The following is a 24270-nucleotide window of genomic DNA, read 5'->3' as shown; positions in this document are numbered from 1 at the left end:
CCAGCTAGCTTCCGTGCAGTTAACTAATTTGAAAAATATAAAGGTGGTGGAACAGGAGCTCAGGTTAATGTTTGAAGATAGCATCGTGTTCAAAGTCTCACAAACTGGCGAATGGTAGATTACAGATATGTATGGTGTGGATATGTTTATCTCTGTCGTCAAGAAAAATGTTACTATAACAACTAGCGTGCATGCCGGCTATATTTCACTACATTTCCCAGAATACTCGAGGAGAGCGTCTTCCTCCGGCTGAGATGGCGGCCTCCTTGGTCTTGGTTTTACTGATCGCTGTCACGGTTCGGGCAGTGTTATTCAGGTCAAGCCTGGCTGAAATCATCGCTGAGAGAGTGGAAGTCGTGTCTCCCTTAAATGGCTGGAAGAGAGGTAGGAATGTGTTGTTTTTTTCGGGTGCAGGAGCTATCATGATTGAGGACAAAGATGATAACAGGTGCGGCTCTTAGCTCAGTGTTCTTCGACACGGTGCTTGACGCGCATACTCCGCGGAAGAGACTGGACGAGCCTCCTGTTACTTATGACAAATGCTTGTTTGTGCATGCCTGCATTTTTAATTATATGGATTTGGTGTCAGAGTTAATTTAGTGTCTTCCTTTGCATGGTAAATATATGTATATCTGCACCCGGCTGTCTAAAGTCAATCCATCGGCAATAACTTTACCCATCTTTTTAACACTTGTTTGCCAAATAACCTGGTTTCATTGTTCCTTCTGTCCTTACACCGTCCGTAAGTTCCTTCTTCAATGTAGTCGGGTCGTCTCCTGTATCTGCAGTAGTTTGCCTGCTGTCTGCCTATGATACAGTTATCTAGGCTCTAATTCTATTATTTTATTTATTTTAGTGTGATTTTTTGACACTATGACTAAAATGATTATTGTTGTCTCAGATCATCTGTCTGTCCAGAAGCGTCCGCAAACCTCGCTCATTGTACTTGTGAAATTTTCGCATCGTTTTGCTATTCTAACTTAAAGTAAAATGCGCTTTTAAGTGTTGAATAAATTAATTAAAGGAAATGTTCTGGTACCCTTTTCTTTCCTCCAGTTGTTGAGGGACTGGCTCTGCTTGACCTGGGTGTATCACCATATTCTGGAGATGTCTTTCATGAGGTAAGCAGAGGCAGGGGTTAACCATATTGTAATTTTTATTATTATTGTTATTATAAAAAGAGAAAAGTTGTATTCGATGTTGAAGCTTACTTTTTAATGTTAAGTATGTATCCTAAGGAAATATAAGGTGGGGGGGGGGGGACTGTAGTGTATGAACAGACCTTTTTTGTGGGTGTACGAATAGACATTTTTGTGTAGTGTGCTCCCACATTCAAACTTATCATTAAAATATCTGACAATTGTATTGTAGATTTTGCTGCCTAACAGAAAAATTAACAGTTAACTTTAGCATCTGATTTTCCCAAATTATAGAATCCTCACTAGTCTTATTTTCTTGAAGTTGCCCTATAGTTTGTAATTTTCAGCTGCATAATGTCTTAAATGTTATCTTATTTATAATTATAAGTAAGGTGAAGATGCCAGAGAGAAGCATTATCTGAATGGAAAGATAATGGCCATTTTGTCATCTTTCTCCTTCACAGACACCCCTGGTGATTTACCTGTTTCACTTTGTCATTGACTATTCTGAAATTGTCTTCATGGTGAGTATCTTAATAAGACACACACACACAGACAGACTTTTTAATTTTGCTGTTTGAAAATGAAAAAAAAAATTATTGGTCTCCAGCAAACCGATTCACATAACGATGTCTGGTCTTTTATACCAATTCATTTATGTTTCTGGTTAATAACTGGTTTTATGCAGTGCTGATGATTTTTTTTTTTCAGCAATAAGAAAAAGTGCATGTACATTTGTAAAATTATTGAAAAGGTAATTCATCCTTGTGAGCATTTCAGGCAGGACTAAAACTGCAGAGTTTCCGCAATGATAATTGCTTTACCCAGTGCTTGAGATAGGGGGAAATAAAAAATGCTAATACTCCTTGTTGTCTGTGCTGAATAACGGAGATGGGATAACTCTCCCTGTAAGAGGAAAATCAATCCCAGAATGGGCAGAAGGATAGTGAAAATGGTAGGCAAAATGCCAAGGACTACTTTCAAAAATTATATGCAGTCTGGAGCTTGCATCCAACAAAAACTTAACACAGTTTGGCCCACAGCAAGCTGCTCTAGCTATCTGTTGACAGGTGAAGAAGTCTCACTTAGAGTTGCAGAAGTTGCTTGTTTGCAGTGATTGTGTCTAAAAGTTGTGCATCATTTGTGTCCATGCCATTTTCATTTGTGTTATTATTTGAAATATTCTGTTGAATCGTAACTCTAAGTCTGATTTTTGTCAAATACACAAAAAAAAAAAACAATAATGGGAGCTAATTACTTTAGTCAGTTTCATGTTATTTCAGAGATAGTTGCGGTTTCTCCTTTTTTCATGGAGGGGCATTAACAAATTTGTCCATGTCTGCTTTTTGGATATTTATTACAAAATCTTTTTGCCAGTGTAGAGCAACCTACTATCTCATCAGCCATACATGGCAGGCATCAACGTTTTACTTGTATAATGTGCTGTTGATCCACAACCAAATTAATAGTTTCAAAAGTCATCATTCTCTATCTAAAATCTTTGCCTCCTTTCATGTCTCCAGATTATTATAGTCTTCCTCCCATCACGAGGCATGTCTATCAACACTTAATGCGTTTTCACGCCTAGCTTATTTGGAACATTTTTCCCAGGTGTGGAGCAATTGTCCCCTATAATCTAGTTTGACTAGATAGATCTGAATATGCCAATCTTACTCTGATGTGGACAAAAATGACCAAGCTACTTTTGTTTCTCCTGAAAGTTTGTTGTATGAAATGCAACCAAACTACCTGGAGAGTAAAACAAAGTAACTGGTCATCCCCTGATTTGGCACAAAGCAAATGATCTGTGAGTCTGAAAATGCCTTTACCGGGACACTCCTGATTCAGTTTATATTTTGGTTTTAGTTTTTAATTGTTTTTGCTTTTGTTTGTTTTTGATTAAATGTTTCTGTACCATTTCATTTTTTTGTGAATTTAAATTTCTATTTAAAAATTCTCTTTGTATCTTTTGTGTTTAACTTTTTTAGACATTGTTAGATAATTCTATTCTTAATATAACATAATATAATATATTTCTGGTGCTTAATTTGAAACAATCTTAAATACAGGAGGCTCCACCAAAATGATCTAAATTGGACCGTGACTTTGCAATGGCATGCCCAGTGTATGGAGACAGGCTACTAAAGGGCGACATAAGTGTGTCTTTGTCCTGGTGTTAAACCTCAGAAGCAGTGTGTTTTCTTGGCAAAGCTTTGGAGAACTTCATTCAAAAGATGTTTGTTTGTAATTTGGAATTAGATTTATTTACCATTTTTTAAATCCATTAAGAGAGCTGATTTGGCTTTTAATTCATATCTATAGTAGGTTCAGCCTTTGTAATTTCACAATTAAAAAGCACTGTTTTTAACTGTATCCCTCTAGCCAAAAAAAAAAACCTGCTACTTCCAAATTTGGAAAAGGTTCTGGAGTTTTACTAGAAGTAATTCCAGAGGGTTTTAAAGTCCCCTCATTTTAAAAGCATGATGCAGCCTAGAGTCAGATGAAAAGTTTGGGTTAGCACTAATTAGTGGAAACTAAATGCCAGGATCAAGAGATTGTTTTGAAGTACTGGAATGGCAGGAAAGATATCCCAGCTGGTAGAATGAAATTTGGTCGCATCCGACCATCCAATCCCTAGTAACAGTTTCCAGATGCTTTCTTTCCCTCTGAGATATAAAAGCTTCTGATAGAGTTACCAGTTATATGTGGGTTTCAAAGTAGAGAACAAAGAACAGTGCAAATAAATGACACTTACAATGGTCCCAAATAAACCAAAGCAAACAACACCTGTGCCATGCATATTGGGACCCATTCCTGAAGGCAGATCTGAATGGCACCCATGTGGAGCAGTCAGGCTCAGTCTGAAAAAGTAGAGTAGAGCTATCCTGTGGGCTTATCACCCATTTGTGGAGTTTTTTGTGTTGAGTGCAGTGCCAGTCAGGTGACAGGCAAGAGTGACACACATCCACACCTACTAGACTCTGGAATTATTAAGGTTATTTTCTCCATTATATTAATACAGCTCTTTGTTCACAAACTAACTTTTTTTTTTTCCTTCATTTTTATACAGATAGCAGATGCCATAACTGCGGTTGCTCTGTACTTGGCTGTGCAAGATTATAACAAAATTGTGGTAAGTGGTTCAATTATAAAATCTCTGGAATATGAACAAGCTAATTAATGATTGTTTGCCATTTGTTCTCAGATGACATGTTCAAATCCCAAAGAAGGCTGTGTGCCTATCCCGTAGTTGACCTAGTTTGCTTTCATTTATATCAGTGGTTCTGGTTGACTAAACGTTGCATTTCCATATCTAGATAGTGCAGAGCCACGTGCCGTTTCTGTAAGCACACCAACACTTCTGTATTTGCCTTGTTAGTATTGCATTTATTATGTTAAGCAGATCCAGTGATTAGTACAGCTGCTTCACAGATTCAGTGTCCAGGGTACAAATCCTACACCTGGTCAGTTTGCCTGGAGTTTGGACATTTTCTTCTAGTTTATGTAAGCTTTCCTTTCCAAAGATGAAACAATTTTCATAAGCTAAATTAAGTTGGTTTCAGAATGTAATATGATGTTCCTTTACAGTTCAGAAAACAGAAGTACACCCTTGAAGCTGGCCGCTACCCCCTTGATGTTGTTGAGCTCCTCAGGACTCCCAAAGAGATGATGTACATCCCAATAAAGGTGGCAGTGTTGTGAGTATGGCACTACAAATTGTGTAGCCGATTGAAATGGACATCTTTTTTCCTATAGAGTTTAAAATTTGAAAATCACGTTGTCTTAGCTTATGAAATGCTTATATATCTTAATTGGGTTTAAAATTACTATGTCTGACATGTTCTGCTGGAGTCACACCTAATTGCCCACCTCTCTGTCTTTCTTTTCCTCCAGTTATTTACTGAACCCTTTTACAGTTCTCTCCTGCGTGGCCAAATCCACCTGTGGCCTCAACAATGCCATCACTGCACTTTTCATATTATGCACAATAAAAGGTAGGACACCTAATTTCCAGTTGTTTGGCAATTTTGAATTGTACAAAAGCCGAGCATGATTTTTCAGTGGGTGCCCAAGCCATTCACCCTACAGTGATTCGGAACATCTCAGCAGTATTTGGCTTCCACGATTAAGTGTCCAACAAGCCAGAACATTAATGACCAGGAAAAGATGGCTGTTTGTTTGATGTCCTTCTTTTGGACTCTGAAGTCTACATCCTCATACATGAGCATGTATAAGATACTGCATTCTTGGGTTACTTTTCTAGTATTTAATCAAGAAAGGCAGATAAAATGAATTATTTCCTCGCATGTACAAGCTATCATATGTTCTTATGAGTGCTGCTGTGGTGCCTTTCCACAGAGGCAAGTGGTGAAACTGGAATTCCAGTATCCTTACCTCTTCATTGTCTCATCTACTGTGGAGTGGAGCTAGTGGATGGGTCATGGCAAATAGGACCTGCAGTCAGCCCTGCGATCTCCTTTCCATGTCTCTGTTCCAGGTAGTGCCTTACTGAGTGCCATCTTCCTTGCCTTGGCTACGTACCAGTCCTTGTACCCTTTCACCCTCTTTGCCCCAGCACTGCTTTATCAGTTACAGGTAAGTTTTTGCAAATTTTTGTCACATCCTTGTGAGTAGACTTCATTCATTTTCTGAACACATTTAATCCAATTCAGAGTTGTGGATGATGAAGCCTATGCAAATACCCAAGTCAAGTTACAATTACCTGTTGACCTAACATGTATGTATGTTAGTTTACCAAATTTGTATTATCATGTATTGGTGCAGAGACTGTTCCTGCCTTGCACCTTAGACTTGCTTGGATGGGCTCCAGCTTTCTTGCGACCCTAATCAGGATAAAGCTGATTTGGAAGATGGATGTATGGATGGATGGATTTTTATTGTCATTTACTGTACTGTACAACATCTGTTTATTATTTAGTTTTTCTGATCGTTATTGAGTATTTGTATTCTTAAAATACAGTCACAGTGGGGCAAAAAAGTATTTAGTCAGCCACCAATTGTTCAAATTCTCCCACTTAAAAAGATGAGAGAGGCCTTTAATTTTCATCATAGATATACCTCAACTATGAGAGACAAAATGAGAAAAAAAAATCCAAAAAATCACATTGTCTGATTTTTGAAGAATTTATTTGTAAATTATGGTGGAAAAAAAGTATTTGGTCAATAACAAAAGTTCATCTCAATACTTTGCCAACAAAGGGTATATAACAATGACAGAGGTCAAATGTTTTCTGTAAGTCTTCACAAGGTTTTCACACACTGTTGCTGGTATTTTGGCCCATTCCTCCATGCAGATCTCCTCTAGAGCAGTGATGTTTTGGGGCTGTCGCTGGGCAACACGGACTTTCAATTCCCTCCAAAGATTTTCTATGGGATTGAGATCTAGAGACTGGCTAGGCTACTCCAGGACCTTGAAATGCTTCTTACGAAGCCACTCCTTCGTTACGCGGGCGGTGTGGTTGGGATCATTGTCATGCTGAAAGACCCAGCCACGTTTCATCTTCAATGCCCTTGCTGATGGAAGGAGGTTTTCACTCAAAATCTGACAATACATGGCCCCATTCATTCTTTCCTTTACACAGATCAGTCGTCCTGGTCCCTTTGCAGAAAAACAGCACCAAAGCATGATGTTTCCACCCCCATGCTTTACAGTAGGTATGGTGTTCTTTGAATGCAACTCAGCATTCTTTCTCCTCCAAACACGACTTCTATTTTGGTTTCATCTGACCATATGACATTCTCCCAATCCTCTTCTGGATCATCCAAATGCTCTCTAGCAAACTTCAGACAGGCCTGCACATGTACTGGCTTAAGCAGGGGGACACGTCTGGCACTGCAGGATTCGAGTCCCTGGCGGCGTAGTGTGTTACTGATGGTAGCCTTTGTTACTTTGGTCCCAGCTCTCTGCAGGTCATTCACTAGGTCCCCCTGTGTGGTTCTGGGATTTTTGCTCACCATTCCTGTGATCATTTTGACCCCACAGATTGAGATCTTGCGTGGAGCCCCAGATCGAGGGAGATTATCAGTGGTCTTGTATGTCTTCCATTTTCTAATAATTGCTCCCACAGTTGATTTCTCCACACCAAGCTGCTTATCTATTGCAGTTTCAGTCATCCCAGCCTGGTGCAGGTCTACAATTTTGTTTCTGGTGTCCTTTGACAGCTCTTTGGTCTTGGCCATAGTGGAGTTTGGAGTGTGACTGTTTGAGGTTGTGGACAGGTGTCTTTTATATTGATATCGAGTTCAATCAGGTGCCATTAATACAGGTGACGAGTGGAGGACAGAGGAGCCTCTTACAGAAGAAGTTACAGGTCTGTGAGCCAGAAATCTTGCTTGTTTGTAGGTGACCAAATACTTATTTTCCACCATAATTTGCAAATAAATTCTTTAAAAATCAGACAATGTGATTTTCTGGATTTTTTTTTTTTCATTTTGTCTCTCATAGTTGAGGTATACCTATGATGAAAATTACAGGCCTCTCTCATCTTTTTAAGTGGGAGAACTTGCACAATTGGTGGCTGACTAAATACTTTTTTGCCCCACTGTATATATTGTTGTCCAAGCCTGCCATGATGAGTTATTTTTTAATTTTACTGTGAGTTTCACGCTGAAATATGTTGGTCCTGAATAGTAAACAATCTCAAAACTTAGCAAAATACTTCTAAACTGTATTGTATATACTGTTATACCTTCTCTTTTGCACATCATTTTGGTGTGCTTTGTGCATTATACTGCTGTTTTAAATATGTGTGTTTACAGTATGGGCAAAAGTATGATAAGCAACTTGCTCACTATGTTAAAGATGTGCCTTTGGTTCATGGTGTCTAGTGTGCCTAACTACCCAGTATATTACATCCATCCATTCCACCATTGTCCAACCCGCTATATCCTAACTACAGGGTCACGGGGGTCGGCTGGAGCCAATCCCAGCCAACACAGGGCACAAGGCAGGAAACAAACCCTGGGCAGGATGCCAGCGCACCGCAGGGCATGCACACACAGACATACACACACTAGGGACAATTTAGAATAGCCAATCCACCTAACCTTCATGTCTTTGGACTGTGGGAGTAAACAAGAGTACCCGGAGGAAACTTACGCAGACACAGGGAGAGCATGCAAACTCCATGGAGGGAGGACCCGGAAAGCAAACCCAGGTCTCCTAACTGCGAGGCAGCACCGCTACCCACTGCGTCACCATGCCGCCCCAGTATATTACATTTTCAGTTTATTCTTCATTTTACACATAGAACCAACATTAAATCATTATGCCTTAAATAGTGGGGTTTGTCACATGATGTTTTCAATATTTCACTTTGATTCATCTTCTTATTACAAGTTTTCAAAGTATCTATTAATATGACATAGTAGAATTAACGTTCATTACAATTCAGTTCATATATGAATAGTTAATTAGTATATATTAAGCAAATCAATGTACAAATATTTTCCTTTCTGTCGGTGCATTTAGTTACCAAAAGGTTAAATATCCCATATTAGTAAAACTCTGTTCTACTCTGCTCTGTTTAACTTTTTTCACTTGTGTCAATGTAGTGTTTAAATGCCCTTTTAACATACCAGAATTTTGTTTTTCCTTTTTGACAAATTTTGTGCTGTTCAGTCACTGTTTCATTCAGTCAGTGTCTCATGGACTGCATGATGCCCCATTTTGTGTGTGTGTGTGTTGTCTCGGTTTTTTTTTCCTCTCTCGCCCCTTTGTTGCTCTCGGGAGAGCCAGTTTGAGTCTGATGTTTCTAACTTTATAGCACTTTACCTATTGTCTGACAATGCTAGCATTGTCTCTGTATACATCGGGAAGCTGTTTTAACATATTTTATGCAGGGATTTTGACCTTCACAAGGAACCCAATCGCTGCATGATGTAGAAACAACATGTCTTTGTCATGCATTTTCATAATCTATGGCTAGGTTCTTGAGGTAGGTGAAGTAATATTTTATACTACATGCAATATTGTCAGACATTTCTTGGTATTTCTGGCATGTTCAGTACCTTTGGTGTAACCCAGTGTAAAACTGCAATTTCCTAGCTGCAATTTTATTACCATACATTTGTCAGTGTTTAAATAGTAGCTCTGTAAACAGTCTCTACTGACTTGATGATTTAAAAATAAATCTTTTTTGTGTGACAATATGAACTTAATTACAATAACTTCCTTCTTATATATATCCGGCTCAGATTTGTAATCTCATCGTTTTTCACTGCATCATTGTACTAAAAACGACATGAGGTCAGCATCATAGTGTCTGTATCACTCTGCAGTATGGTAGTACCCCTGCCAAGGATGAGAAGCAGCTAGAGATTAGTTGTACTAATCAAACAAACTTTTCCAGTCATATTTAAGTGACTTCTTTTTAACATTCAGACAGTTTTAGCAGTCAAACAATAATGAGATGAAAAGTGAGTCAACAGATGACCAGCTAGCTACCTTGATCCCATTTTCACCTGTTTGTTCACCGTACACTGTTTCAGTAAAATATTTGAAAAGAAAATAGTGAAGGCCTGAGAAATAATGGTCTACTTTGGTCCAGAAAACATTACTAGGATGAAGTTTTGTAAGTGTTCATTGTGGCAGAATGAAAATGCTAACAGTGTAGAAATAGTCTCCTTTAGCATTGTGTTTATTCCAGGATTAACAAGCCAAAAATGTTGAATTTTTTTCAACAAGAAAAAACATGTTATGTGTAACAGAAACGTGTAAATACCAAAATGTCAACCTAAATACAGTATTAAAGGTATGTTTGCTGTAGTGATGCAGACTTGGTACACATCCTGTTGTGTGATGTGGTTTGAAACAATCCTCAGCAAACAACCCAGTGTTGCAATCTGGACAACAGAAGCATATTTCTTTACATGCATGCATTTTTTCTCTGTTGCTTCCACACGAGAGGGTAGAATGTCAGTGCCTGACTTGCAAGAGTAACACACCCTTTGTGTTATTGCAGGCCTCTGTAAGTGACTTCTACATTGACAGCTGCAGCATTGTGAACAGTGCTTGGAGAGATAATGTCTTGCTTGTCTTTGCATTTGAATGCAATTATTTTACCATTTTATGACATAGCTACTGTTGCACCTCAGGCATATCACAGCAGGTCGTCATACAGTCAAAAACTTCATCCGTTTTTAATCACTATGGCTCGATTTTAGCAGTGGTTTGGTTTCAGTTAATTTTAAAACTGCCTTTGCACCTTTTTGTTTGCCATTGTGCTTTTCATCAGAGACTCCACCCAACCATGAATATTTATTGAGTTATCTTAATTAGCATAAAGAAAGCAGAAAGCATACCAGATGGAAGCAGAATATTGTCTAGATAGTTTATCTGGTTAAAAATACTCGGCAGAATTCTAAGCCCAGGTCACGCTCGGGGTTGTTGCTTGAGTAGCACTCTACCTGCAAGTTCGAGTGGAGGACAGAAGTGAGTGGGACTGAGGCTGTTTTTTTATATATATATATATATATATATATATATATATATATATATATATATATATATATATATATATATACAGTGATCCCTCGCTATATTGCGCTTCACTCCATCGCGGATTTTATATGTAAGCATATTTAAATATATATCGCGGATTTTTTGCTGGTTCGCGGATTTCTGCGGACAATGGGTCTTTTAATTTCTGGTACATGCTTCCTCAGTTGGTTTGCCCAGTTGATTTCATACAAGGGACGCTATTGGCAGATGGCTGAGAAGCTAGATTGCTTACTTTTCTCTCTCTCTTGCGCTGACTCTCTGATCCTGACGTATGGGGATTGAGCAGGGGGGCTGTTCGCACACCTAGACGATATGGACGCTCGTCTAAAAATGCTGAAAGATTATCTTCACGTTGCTATCTTTTGTGCAGCTGCTTCCTGAAACAAGCTGCACGGCGCTTCGCATACTTAAAAGCTCGAAGGGCACGTATTGATTTTTGACTGAAAAACAAACCTCTCTCTCTCTCTCTCTCTCTCTCTCTCTCTCTCTCTCTCTCTCTCTCTCTCTCTCTCTCTCTCTCTATTATATTATATTATATTATATTATATTATATATATATATATATATAATATATATATATATATATACAGTCCTATGAAAAAGTTTGGGAACCCCTCTCAGCCTGCATAATAATTTTACTGTACTTTCAACAAAAAAAGATAACAGTGGTATGTCTCATTTCCTAGGAACATCTGAGTACTGGGGTGTTTTCCGAACAAAGATTTTTAGTGAAGCAGTATTTAGTTGTATGAAATTAAATCAAATGTAAATAAACTGGCTGTGCAAAAATGTGGGTCCCCTTGTAATTTTGCTGATTTGAATGCCTGCCACTGCGCAATGCTGATTACTTGCAACACCAAGTTGTTTGGATTAGCTTGTTAAGCCTTGAACTTCATAGACAGGTGTGTCTAATCACAAGAAAAGGTATTTAAGGTGGTCAATTGCAAGTTGTGCTTCCCTTTGACTCGCCTCTGAAGAGTGACAGCATGGGATCCTCAAAGCAACTCTCAAAAGATCTGAAAACAAAGATTGTTCAGTCTCATGGTTTAGGGGAAGGCTACAAAAAGCTGTCAGTTTCAACTGTAAGGAATGTAATCCGGAAATGGAAGGCCACAGGCACAGTTGCTGTTAAACCCAGGTCTGGCAGGCCAAGAAAAATACAGGAGCGGCATATGCGCTGGATTGTGAGAATGCTTACAGACAACCCACAGATCACCTCCAAAGACTTGCAAGAACATCTTGCTGCAGATGGTGTATCTGTACATCATTCTACAATTCAGCGCAATTTGCACAAAGAACATCTGTATGGCAGGGTGACGAGAAAGAAGCCCTTTCTGCACTTAAGCCACAAACAGAGTCACTTGTTGTATGCAAATGCTCATTTAGACAAGCCAGATTCATTTTGGAACAAAGTGCTTTGGACTGATTATTAACAAAAAGCGCTTTGCATGGCAGAAGAACACCGCATTCCAAGAAAAACACCTGCTACCTACTGTCAAATTTGGTGGAGGTTCCATCCTGCTGTGTGGCTAGTTCAGTGACTGGGGCCCTTGTTAAAGTCGAGGGTCTGATGAATTCAACCCAATATTAACAAGTTCTTCAGGATAATGTTCAAGAATCAGTCATAAAGTTGAAGTTACGCAGGGGTTGGATATTCCAACAAGACAATGACCCAAAACACAGTTCGAAATCTACAAAGGCATTCATGCAGAGGGAGAAGTACAATGTTCCGGAATGGCCGTCACAGTCCTCTGACTTGAATATCATAGAAAATCTGTGGGATGATTTGAAGCAGGCTGTCCATGCTCGGCAGCCATCAAATTTAACTGAACTAGAGAGATTTTATATGGAGGAATGGTCAAAAATACCTCCATCCAGAATCCAGACACTCATCAAAGGCTATAGGACGCGTCTAAAGGCTGTTATATTTGCAAAAGGAGGCTCAACTAAGTACTGATGTAATATCTCTGTTAGGGTGCCCAAATTTATGCACCGGTCTAATTTTGTTATTATGCATATTTCATATTTTCTGTTAATCCAATAAACGTAATGTCACTGCTGAAATACTATTGTTTTCGTAAGGCATGTCATATATTAAAAGGAAGTTGCTACTTTGAAAGCTCAGCCAATGATAAACAAAAATCCAAAGAATTAAGAGGGGTTCCCAGACTTTTTCATGACTGTATGTATATAAAATATATAATTTTATATATTTTTATAGTATAGAGAGAGAAATAAACCATGCAACATAAAAGACCCTGAATTTGACACATCAACAGTTGAATTTTCAAGGTAATAATAATTAAGAGTGATGAAAGCGGTTATATTATAAGCTTCTGTAAAGTTACAAGAACACAGGTCAAAGCTTGTAAGGATAAATTTCACAAAGTTATATGGCAGGATAATTGACATCTGAATTATCCCTTTGCGAGTGGAAATGTGGGTCTGTGGTAGCCTGGCATTTTATCCAGGATTTTGTGCCAACTGTACTAAATTTGATTAGGCAGGTTTAAGAATGTAGTGTTGGGTGTGTTTTCACCCTGCATGGGGCTAGTGCCTTGTCCAGGGATTGTTCATGCTTTGTGCCCTGTACTTGCTGGGATAGGCTGTAGTTTTGCAAAACCCTGTTCAGGATACAGTGGGTGTTGAAGATGAATGGATGTTATACACACAAAGAAATGTATTTGAACATAGCCCTTTAAGGTCTGTCACTTTGTTTTTTTGGACATAGTGAATAAATGTTGACAAGAAATACCATGCTGGATGTCCTGTCCCTCATAAAGTCTTTCTGCAGATTCTCTTATGATAAACACAAATTCTAATAACTAAAGAAACCCCACCCACCTGTTTTGTTCCCTTCTGTGTTCTTTCAAGGAAAGCAGACAAAATACCAAAGATGCATAGTATCAGGCAGTACTTCTACCAAAGACAACTTTTGGGGATGTTAAGATTTGATTTGTTGCTTTATTAGACAAAACTTATGTTTTGTAAACTTCTGTTCCAGAGGCAGTTCATACCTATCAGCATTCACAGCCCAAGGTTTTGGATCTTCACTTCTCAATATGGTTCAATGTACCTGGGCAGCCTAGTAGTGATCACCTGCCTTTCATTCTTCCTCCTCAGCTCTTGGGACTTCGTTACCTCTGTCTATGGATTTATGTAAGTAAATCTCTGCTTTTGTGATGCATATGTCTTTTTTGAAATACAAGTGTGTATGACTAATTACAAAGTTCATTTATATGGGCAGATGAACAATGCTAAATGTAAAGCAGGACAGAGAATACCACTATTTACAGTGTTGGACAACACAAACAAGAAACCCAATTAATTGTTGCAAACAGTGTCTGATAGATCTTGTTAAAATCAAGCCCTTAAGCTCAAATATTGTACAAAAAACTCACCTGAGAAACCATGGCCATCTTTGACACGCATCTTAAAATATTGTCTTTCATTTGCAACCAACATGCTGAGAAACACATTGAAAAGATGAATCTCATTTCAAATCAAGTGGCCTTATTCACATACCATCTAGACACAGTACTGCAGCATACAGTGGCATGAAACAGCAGTGTAACATATACATAGACTCATGACAAGTACAAGATAAGTACCATACTATACTATAAAACGATTGATAGATTAATAATAGTAATGGGTAAGTGAATAGTTAATAACAATTTGAAATGTAGTAATATAAAATACTAACTAATATTAAAAAAAACAGTAATAACAAGTGTAAAAATGTACTGTGAAAGCTAGTAGAAGCAGATCTGAAGGTAGCACAGAGTTCAAACAGCCAAGATGTAGAAGCTGTTGACGAACCTGGCAGAATTCTTGGATGTTGTAGAACCTACCTGTTGGAAGTGGGATAAAGAGACCATGGGAATGGTCCTTCACAATGCTTTAGGCTTTCTGGATGTGGCACTTTGTAACGATGTCTTTAATGGAGAGCAGAGAGGTACCAGTATTTTTTTTTCTGCTGTGTGCACTATCCTTTGTAAGACAATAAGAGACACTGCAGTTCTCAATCCAGATTGTGATGCAGCTGGTCAGAACACACTTGATGGTGCCCCTGTAAAGAGTGGGGGAAGGTATGTACCAGTGCTCGGCGTGATGGTGGAGATAGTGTTTCTGATGTGGACTGTCTGGGGTCTGTCTGTCATAAAGTCCAGGATGCAGTTGCATAAGGAGGTGTTGTAGCCTATTAGAGACCACTTCATGGTGTGCTTCTGAGGGATGATTGTGTTAAAAGCTGACTGAAGTCAATGAAAAGCATTCTAGCATAAGTGTCTCATTTGTCCAAATGGGACAGAGTCAGATGAAGACCAGATAATGACATACTCAGTGGAATGGTTCTAGCAATAGTTAAACTGGAGAAGGTCATATGATGTGGAAAATCCAACTTTTATGATGACAGGTATGAGTGCTATAGGGTGATGGTCATTGAGGCAAAAGACAGAGGATGTCTTTGACATGGGTATGGCGATGATGGTAGTTTTGGAGCACAGGGGGACAACTGCCTGCCTTATGAAAATGTTGAAGCTGGTTTGCACTTCCCTGAGCAATTGGCTAAGTATGTTGTCTGGCCTGGCTGCTTTGCTTGGGTTTACTTCCATCAAAGTCCCTCGTATTAGCAGTGGGCAAGCACAGTACCTGTGCTTTCTGAGGAGGAATGGACTTCATTGAAGATGTAGATCGTTCAGGGTGTCAAAATTGGTCGTGGAAGTTCTGTAGAATATATGGAAGTGAGGCATATCATATAATGCTCGTGCACACACCTGCCGCCCCAACCCGACTCCTCCCAGAATTATGCCTCTTTGAATATGCAAATCAATATACTGTAAATAGCCCCTTATGTTTTGTGTTCTGTGAAAAGACAATGGCAAAAGCATGGGGGGAGGGGATGAAGAATTTCAGCAAATACAAAGTAGAGGCAAGAAAAAATGTACTATTTGTTGGTTTAAGCAATGATATAAACAACAAAAGGAAGTTGATTGAGTGACAGTTCAAGTTCAGAAAGTTGTATAGTGCCCAAAATAAATAAAAAGTGGTCAGATATCAAAGTCGCCATTAAAGGCAAGTCGTGGCCCACCATCTGAGTGTCATACAGAAGTGTATTAGGGTACAGAGAAAAGAGAAACAAAATTAGGGACACAGTGGAAACAAATATCAACTTTAATCTCAAAATTTCCACTTAAAATAAACTACATGATTAATCACTAAAGTAGAATGTCCTAAACTTCATCTTAAAATTGTTTTATTTACTAGTTTCTCAAATCCCATCGTAGCTAAAGTAGCACGTTAAATGCTTCGTATTCTATGTGCTCTTCTATGTACTGTGTGTGAATCACTACATGCTTTTTAAACGAGCTTTCTCTTATGCCGACAGGACACAGAATACATTACATTCATGATATTACATATGTAAATACACGCTTTATAAAGTGGCTCAGGTTGTGCAATATTATAACTGAAGTGCATGTTTACAGTGAGATGATTGTACTTATAAGTATAAACCGTTCTACCAGGAGCACTTGATGGAATGATTGAGTGCATTTATAGCTCTTGGGATGAAACTGTTTCTGAACCGCGAGGTCCCTACAGGAAAGGCTCTGAAGCGTTTGCCATACTGTATGGGTGAATTTCAAATAGAGTAGCACAGCTATGTGCACAGATGCTGTATCCTGATAATCCTCTTTCTGAACAGCTGCTGTAGAGCTGTGATTCCACACTTGGATACAGTGGGTTAAATATTCAGTGGTGCATTGAAAGTAACAACGCAAAAGCAATGATGGTATTTGGAATAGTTTGGCCATTCTGTGCATCATTATATGGTTACGGGTTGATTACAATCAAATGCCTTAAACTAATAAACAATATGCGGTTAATTCCAGTGTTTTTTGATAAAGCCACATCAGGGATGTGAATCTAAAAAAGAATCTCGGTGCCGTCAGTTTGCAAAACCGAGCAGAGAACTTGTGTACACAAGAGACTGAGCTGGCATGCAAATGTGCGTGGCTTTAGTTTTTATACATTGCGATGCGAGTGTGAATACAGGCATACGTAACATTTTTATGCATATGCACCATTTATACATGAAGCCCTGATCTAAAGGCAGCATAACTGGCACCCACGGTTTCTGATTTGCACATGTTCTTGTAGTTTTTGAGATGGTTGCATCAGTTATGCACTTGTTAAAAGCGAAGCGAGCAGGGGGCGGAGCATATATAATATACACACACAGTGAGGAACATAAGTATTTGAACACCCTGTGATTTTGCAAGTTCTCCCACTTAGAAATCATGGAGAGGTCTGAAATTCACATTGTAGGTGCATTCCCACTGTGAGAGACAGAATGTAAAAAAAAAAAAAAATTCAAGAAATCACATTGTATGATTTGTACAGAATTCATTTGTATTGCACTGCTGCACATAAGTATTTGAACACCTGGCAATCAGCAAGAATTCTGGCTCTCAAAGACCTGTTACTCTGCCTTTAAGAAGTCCACCTCTACTCCACTTAGTAATCTTAACTAGTAGCACCTGCCTGAGCTCTTTAAAGACACCTGTCCACCCCACAGTCAGTCAGACTCCAACTACTACCATGGGCAAGACCACAGAGCTGTCAAGACACCAGAGACAAAATTGTGGACCTGCACAAGGCTGGAAAGGGCTACGGGGCAATTGCCAAGCAGCTTGGTGAAAATAGATCAACTGTTGGAGCAATTGTCAGAAAATGGAAGAGGCTAAAAACGACTGTCAGTCTCCCTCGGACTGGGGCTTCATGTAAGATCTCACCTCGTGGGGTGTCACAGATGATAAGAAAGGTGAGGAATCAGCCCAGAACTACACGGGAGGAGCTGGTCAATGACATGAAGAGAGCTGGGACCACGGTTTCAAAGGTCACTGTCGGTAGAACACTATGCCGTCATGGTTTCAAATCACGCATTGCACGGAAGGTTCCCCTGCTCAAGTCATCACATGTCCAGGCCCGTCTGAAGTTTGCCAATGTCCATCTGGATGATCCAGAGGAGGCATGGGAGAAAGTCATGTGGTCAGATGAGACCAAAATAGAACTTTTTGGTCTAAACTTCACTTGCTGTGTTTGGAGGAAAAAGAAGGAGGAGTTGCATCCCAAGAACACCATCCCTACTGTGAATCATGGGGGTGGAAACATCATGCTTTGGGAGTGCTTTTCTGCGAAGGGGACAGGATGACTGCACTGTATTAAGGAGAGGATGAATGGGGCCATGTATTGTGAGATTTTGAGCAACAACCTCCTTCCCTCAGTCAGAGCACTGAAGAAGGGTCTTGGTTGGGCTTCCAACATGACAATGTGATTTCCTGAATTTTTTTTTTTTTTTACATTCTGTCACCATGGGAATGCACCTACAATGTGAATTTCAGACACCTCCATGATTTCTAAGTGGGAGAACTTGCAAAATCGCAGGGTGTTCAAATACTTATGTTCCTCACTGTATATTAGTTTCAATATTAATTTTAGTATGGTTAAAGAGCTACTATGGGGTTTAGTTTTTGTGTCACAATGAGACAGAACTGTTCACTTAACGAGTTTGTTAGTGGAAGCTTACTACACCTACCCAACAGTTTACTATTGGTTTTGTTTTTGTCTGATAAAAACAAATCAGAATTAAAACCAGGTACTGTATATGAACAATTTTATATAGTTTTATAATTTTTTAAAATATTTTCTATGTCAGTTGTGCTGAACAAATCTGCGCTGACTGTTGGCACTTTTTTTTCATTTCCTTTTATTGCCCCAAATGGGCCAATTTGTAATAAAATTTAGGAGAATTTTAAGGTTTGATGGTTTTTTTACTCTAAATGTCTACAGTACACAACATATTCTGCTCCAATGACAATGTGCTTATAATGAATGCCTTCAATGTTGCATTCAAAAATCTCAGATACTGGGCTTTATTTTCTACCAACCATATTGATCTGATTCCATCTCAGGCACAAACAATGTATAGACCGGATTTTGCCACCTGCAGGCCTGGAAAGATCAAAAATCAGAAAACATAATCTACTGTATTCTGACAGGTGTGATCATGAAAATTAGAGGGCTTAAGAAAAGCAGGGCTCTTGGACTTAAATTAGTGTGCAGACCTCACCTAGCTGTATGGAGGGAAACAAAGAAAAACAAGCCAGTAATGTGAAGGTTAGGGGCAGTGAGACTTGAATAGCTCACCATAAGAACAGTAAACCCATAATGAGCAGAATAAGAGTAGGTATGGACAGGCACAAAATGACAAAGACAGCATCTGATATTAAGAATAATATATACAACATTATCTAAACCTGTTTATCTAGAGCAGGATCACAGGAAACCTGGAGCCTGGTTTGGATGCAAGGCAGGAAAAAATCCTGGTATGCAATATGTATGATATGGCTGATGTTAAGAACAAAAAAATATGATATTTCAACTATCTGTTTTGAGAGAGAGAGAATCATTGAAAAAATGCAGAGTTATTTTAAAAATAATTCTGCTATTGGATTATTTTCACAATATCTAATATTAAGAGTGATGAATATTAACTAAAAATATAAATGAATAAATGCAGCATAAATACAAAAACGCACTAGTATGTTTAGCTTTTCATCACTTGGTAGTCTGTCTTCGCCTACCTACCTGTAGTTCAGTATAGACATTGCCAACTCAGGAATTTTACAAGGTTTGTATTGCTTCGTTGTTAAACGTTTTTAAAGCAAAAGTGATTGGTCAGCAACAATATGCTGATCTTGTATGATAACCTAGTCAGTCCCTCGATTAGTGCCGTTTTATTTTCAAAAGTCGGTAGTGGTTTCCCCTAGACTTTCTCGTGTACTCGGATATGGGGATGGATATTTGAGGAGTAAACCGCAAGACAATGATTATATTATGTACATTAAAGAACTACCAACAAATCAAATCAAATTAATAATATATTGAACAATTATTATAAAAGTAAAGTTGAATAAATTGGACTCCGCAGCTGCATGAATTTAAAAAAAAAAAAAAAAATCGAGTGTGTTCAGGTAAAGTATCACTTCTGGTTGATGGATTTGGCTCAAAAGTTACACCAAAATTGTACATCTGTATTAACAACCACATGTCAAATTTCATCTATCTAGTTGCATTTTTGAGTGTGTGTGTGTGTGTGTAATATATATATATATATATAATTATATATATATATATATATATATATATATAGTCTGCATTTATGTAATCCTAGCAAGTCGGAGGCACCTAATGTGTCATACTCCAGTGACTGAGACCAACTAACCTGCAGCTTGCTCAGATATAATCAAACTGGTTTGATTTTGTTGTTAGTAATAGGGACAGGCCTTGTGTGTACTAGAACTGACAACCAAAGACTGCTCATTTGGAAGTACAATTCATATAATGCAGCAATTAAGAAAAAGGAACACTGGTATTTTGGACCTCACAAACTTAGAAGTTGTACTTGTCTGTCTGTCTGTCATTAGATTTATGTACCATGACAGAATGGGGAAAAAAAGAAAAAGGGGCAAAGATTGCATCTGATATTGCACATATTCCTCAGTCAGCCCCAACTTCATCAGGCAACCCGTTATTGGCTGTCACAAAAAGGAGTGAGCACATTTGTGCTGAAAGGTCTGATTGCAATCCCTAAATGTGATATGGCAAGTGATTTTCAGTCTTATAAACTGACATGGTGCAGCCAATAGATCAGTAACAGCAGTCTGTCATACTTAATGACTAGAAGTCACGTAATGTGACATCACCTTAAAGTGGGAGTTCTGGCAATAGAAATGTGGAAAGTTTGGAAAGGGGCCAGGAGAAATGGTCACGGGTAGAGAGTGGTGGAGCTTATGTAGGAAATCAAAAAGGAGATTAGTGATTGAAACAAAGGGGAGATGGAGACGTGAGCACTTAGTCTATAAAAACCACCTGATTATTCTGGATATCCAGCTGAACCCAAACCTGTGATCTTTGACAAGGGATACAAGGCTGTGGGTGGGCTTGAACAGAAGAGATCTACCAGTAGGTTGTTCAGGCTTGGTTATCTATTTTTGAGAATGCTCTCTACAATCCTTTCCTTATCATCATTTACAAATCAGACCATATTACTGCTGGGATACTTAAAAGATCTAAAACCAATTAAAACAGTTTGTTGCTGGACTTTCATTTTTGAGTTTGTATCAGTCGTTGGAGGTTACAGTTGTGCATGAAAGTTTGTGAACCCTTTAGAATATTCTATATTTCTGCATAAATATGACCTAAAACATCACCAGATTTTCACTCAAGTCCTAAAAGTAGATAAAGAGAAACCAGTTAAACAAATGAGACAAAAATATTACACACAGTCATTTATTTATTGAGGAAAATTAATCGAATATTACATTTTTGTGAGTGGCAAAAGTATGTGAACCTTTGGTTTCAGTATCTGGCGTGCCCCCCCCCCCCCCCTCCTCCTCCCCCCCCAACCCCATTAAATTGGGTGCATGACACTGAATTTCAGAATAGTGCAACATTATCTCAAGTGGGATAATCAACTGTATAAACTAAATTACAACAAGCTGACTGGTGCCAACTGCACATGGGAGTTCTGCACTGTTTGTGCTGTCACCCCAGCTCTGTTCAGTGCACCTAATGACATGAATATGAGAATAGAACAGCTGTTTAATAGATGGTACTGCTTCCTGAGTTAACACTTTTTTTTTGCTTAAAAGTAGAATTGAACCATCAGCTGACATCCAAGGATCTTTAGCATCATTCATAAGTCAGTGTTATGCAAGTACAAGACTTGTGCACCATTTTCTGTCAAGGTCCACTGTTTCACCCATCACTTGGCAGATTTTTACTGCAGCCAGCAGATGGTCAATAGAAACTATTATTAAATGACTGTATTGTTCTGTGACTGGTAGCTATTGCAGCAAAAAACAACTAATACACTGCAACTTCCCCAGAGAAATATGAGCAGAACTCTAGTAGAGAAAAAAATAGTAATTGTGTACCTGATTCAAATGTACAGGAAGGAAAACCAAATCGGCTTCCTGTTTTGCTTTTAAAAAAAGAAAGAAAAGAGAATAATTATTGTGTACTTTTTATCTAACTTATAAAGAATACCTCGTGGCAGGATCAATGCTAACGACTCATGTTTTTGTCTTTCTCTTCTCCATCCCTACAGCCTCTCAGTCCCAGACCTGACACCCAATATTGGTCTTTTTTGGTATTTCTTTGCTGAGATGTTTGAACATTTCAGACCCTTTTTCATCTGCGTATTTCAGATTAACGTTGTCTTCTACACCATCCCTCTGTCTGTCAAGCTGAAGTGAGTTTTTGCCTTTGTCATCTTTTTTTTATTCACAATGTTGAACAATGTGATTTTTTTTTTTTTTAACCTATTTAAATTTAAAATCAGAAAAGAGTCAAAGGTGTCTTGAGATGAGTACAAGCCGTTCTAGGCAAATTGGGAGTAACACACGTTTTTAAGGATATTTTGTATGTTCAGGATTGCATTTTTTTTTCTTTTCTTTTTAGAGAGCATCCCATCTTTCTGATGTTCATGCAGATAGCAGTCATTTCCATCTTTAAGTCTTATCCGACAGTAGGTGACATATCCCTCTACATGGCTTTCCTCCCTTTGTGGCACCACCTCTACAGATGTAAGTGAAGCTTAATTTATTGTAACTGCTCTTAGTGGGGGTACTATGTGTTGAGCTGAACTGTGACAATGATCCATTGTGAGCAAAAGGCATTTTTCCCCGTCAGATTTTCATACAGACAAAATTCCTTCGTGAATAGTACAGCAAAGCATTTACACTTAGATGAAAATGCAATCCTTGAAGCATCCATTTCACAGGGAAATCTGCTGGAATTACACTCAATTAGATAGATATAGATAGATACTTAATCCCCAAGGGGGAATTCACATACTCCAGCAGCAGCATACTGATAAAAACAATATTAAATTAAAAAGTGATAAAAACACAGTGCAAGTTAAAAGTGCAGGTATAACAGTCAACAACATTGTATAATGTTACTATTTATCACCCCAGACTGCAAATGTGAAGTTAACGTAATGATGTGTATGTAATGTGTTCAGTAAAGTAATGCAGAATTCAAAGTAGCAAACAAATAAATAAACTTTTTCAGAGTCTGCTTTTTATTACAGGGTCTATAGATTACATATGAATTAGTTGCTCAAGGTATTTTTCAATCCTCCCTTCATAAGACCTGCATAAGATTGAAGAGGGTAGTAGAAGTAAAAATGAAGAGCACTGCATTTGGCCCCTGAAATTTGTGGTTCAGGAACCAGTTGCTAACTCGTACATTTTTGACTTAGAACCATAATTGCTGGATGAACATCCATACTGACAAAGAGACTCATTGTTACTTAACTCTTTTGCAGTCTTGCGTAACATCTTCCTAGTTTCCATCGTGCTGATTGCCTGTTCAGTGTTATTTCCAGTCCTCTGGCATCTGTGGATCTACGCTGGAAGCGCCAACTCCAATTTTTATTACGCTATAACACTGGCCTTCAATGTTGGGCAGGTATGTAGAAATTCCTGGTTTAAGAACAGGTGCCATGCCACCAGAGATGGTGTATTATCACAGAAGCATGATGGATGGTAAAGGTGGCTTTGAGGGACCTTCACTATTGCATAACCCATCTGTTGATGTCTAATCACAAAGGCTTGCATTAGAACTTCTACTCCAGTAGCCACACAGTGTTTAACCATTACAGTATAATTATCAACTAGCTGTTCCACCCATCTAAGCCAGTTTCTGCCCGGCTAGTGGTTACTCTCTGTTGGGTGTATTTAAGTTAACATTTGCATTGCACCATCTATTGGAATGTATTTTGTTATGTGTGTTGTACTAAAGTGCATTGCATTTTTCAACAGATGGTACATCACAAACACTAGCACTGCTTTCACAACTCCCATTCCACGCAGCATTTAATGGAGACATAGCAACCAGACAGACAGATATATTATCCACCTTAAAAGTACAAGTATTTTATTTAAATAGCGCCTTTCCCATGCTGAAACTCTTTAAGCCAGTGAGTGGCCTTCTTCTCGTTTCAGCTGCTCCATACTCGCACCTGATTCTCTCTCATGTTAACTTTCTCTTCTGCTTACAGATTTTGCTAGTCTCTGATTATTTTTATGCTTACCTGCGACGTGAACATCATCTCATTCATGGACTATACCTCAAGAAAAAGGATGGCACAGAAGAGACACTGATTTTAAAATAAGGACTTTTTTTTTTTTTTTTTTAACTGTCAAGTGTACTCACTAACTTGAAAATTAAACATTTTTATCGGTGATTATTTTGCATGACTCTTGAAGTATTACTTCAGCAATTTTTTTTTTTTTTGCCACTGAAGCAAAGATCCTGTGGTGATTTCTTGAGGAGACCACCTTCAACTGTGCATCTATCTCCGATTCTGCTTCCATAACCTTCTGAGGGGGAAAAAAAGTTGCATTTTGATTGGCCAGGACCCTTCCAGGGATAAGGCATTGGAGAAAGATTACTCAATAAACAAGGCTGGAGGTGATGCATCATTTGTACCAGCAGGTGGCACTACAAAACAACTTACAACAACTGGCAATT

The 24270-nt window shown here is 38.5% G+C and overlaps 1 protein-coding gene across 1 annotated transcript; it reads left to right on the top strand.

Annotated features, from left to right (window-relative positions):
- The first annotated feature begins 224 nt into the window (after window positions 1-224).
- Window positions 225-23983, top strand: pigu (phosphatidylinositol glycan anchor biosynthesis, class U). Its single transcript, XM_028812012.2, has 12 exons — window positions 225-384; window positions 1057-1121; window positions 1604-1663; window positions 4210-4272; window positions 4728-4837; window positions 5034-5134; window positions 5638-5735; window positions 13667-13821; window positions 21839-21982; window positions 22192-22316; window positions 23063-23205; window positions 23798-23983. The coding sequence occupies exons 1-12, from the start codon at window positions 255-257 to the stop codon at window positions 23909-23911; spliced, it is 1308 nt and encodes a 435-aa protein (XP_028667845.2). The 5' UTR covers window positions 225-254; the 3' UTR covers window positions 23912-23983.
- The last annotated feature ends 287 nt before the right edge of the window (window positions 23984-24270 follow it).

This window comes from Erpetoichthys calabaricus, chromosome 10 (assembly GCF_900747795.2).
Source record: "Erpetoichthys calabaricus chromosome 10, fErpCal1.3, whole genome shotgun sequence".
NCBI classification, from domain to species: domain Eukaryota; kingdom Metazoa; phylum Chordata; class Cladistia; order Polypteriformes; family Polypteridae; genus Erpetoichthys; species Erpetoichthys calabaricus.
The sequence above is the reverse complement of the archived record's forward strand: the minus strand, read 5'-3'. Positions and strand labels throughout refer to the sequence as shown.

What these genes read in the sequence shown, in the direction of transcription:
- pigu (XM_028812012.2), top strand. Translation starts at nt 255, where the DNA reads ATGGCGGCCTCCTTGGTCTTGGTTTTACTGATCGCTGTCACGGTTCGG. An exon ending in AAGATTATAACAAAATTGTG is followed by an intron (nt 4,273 to 4,727) that starts GTAAGTGGTTCA and finishes GTTCCTTTACAG; the next exon opens with TTCAGAAAACAGAAGTACAC. An exon ending in CCTCTGTCTGTCAAGCTGAA is followed by an intron (nt 21,983 to 22,191) that starts GTGAGTTTTTGC and finishes TTTTCTTTTTAG; the next exon opens with AGAGCATCCCATCTTTCTGA.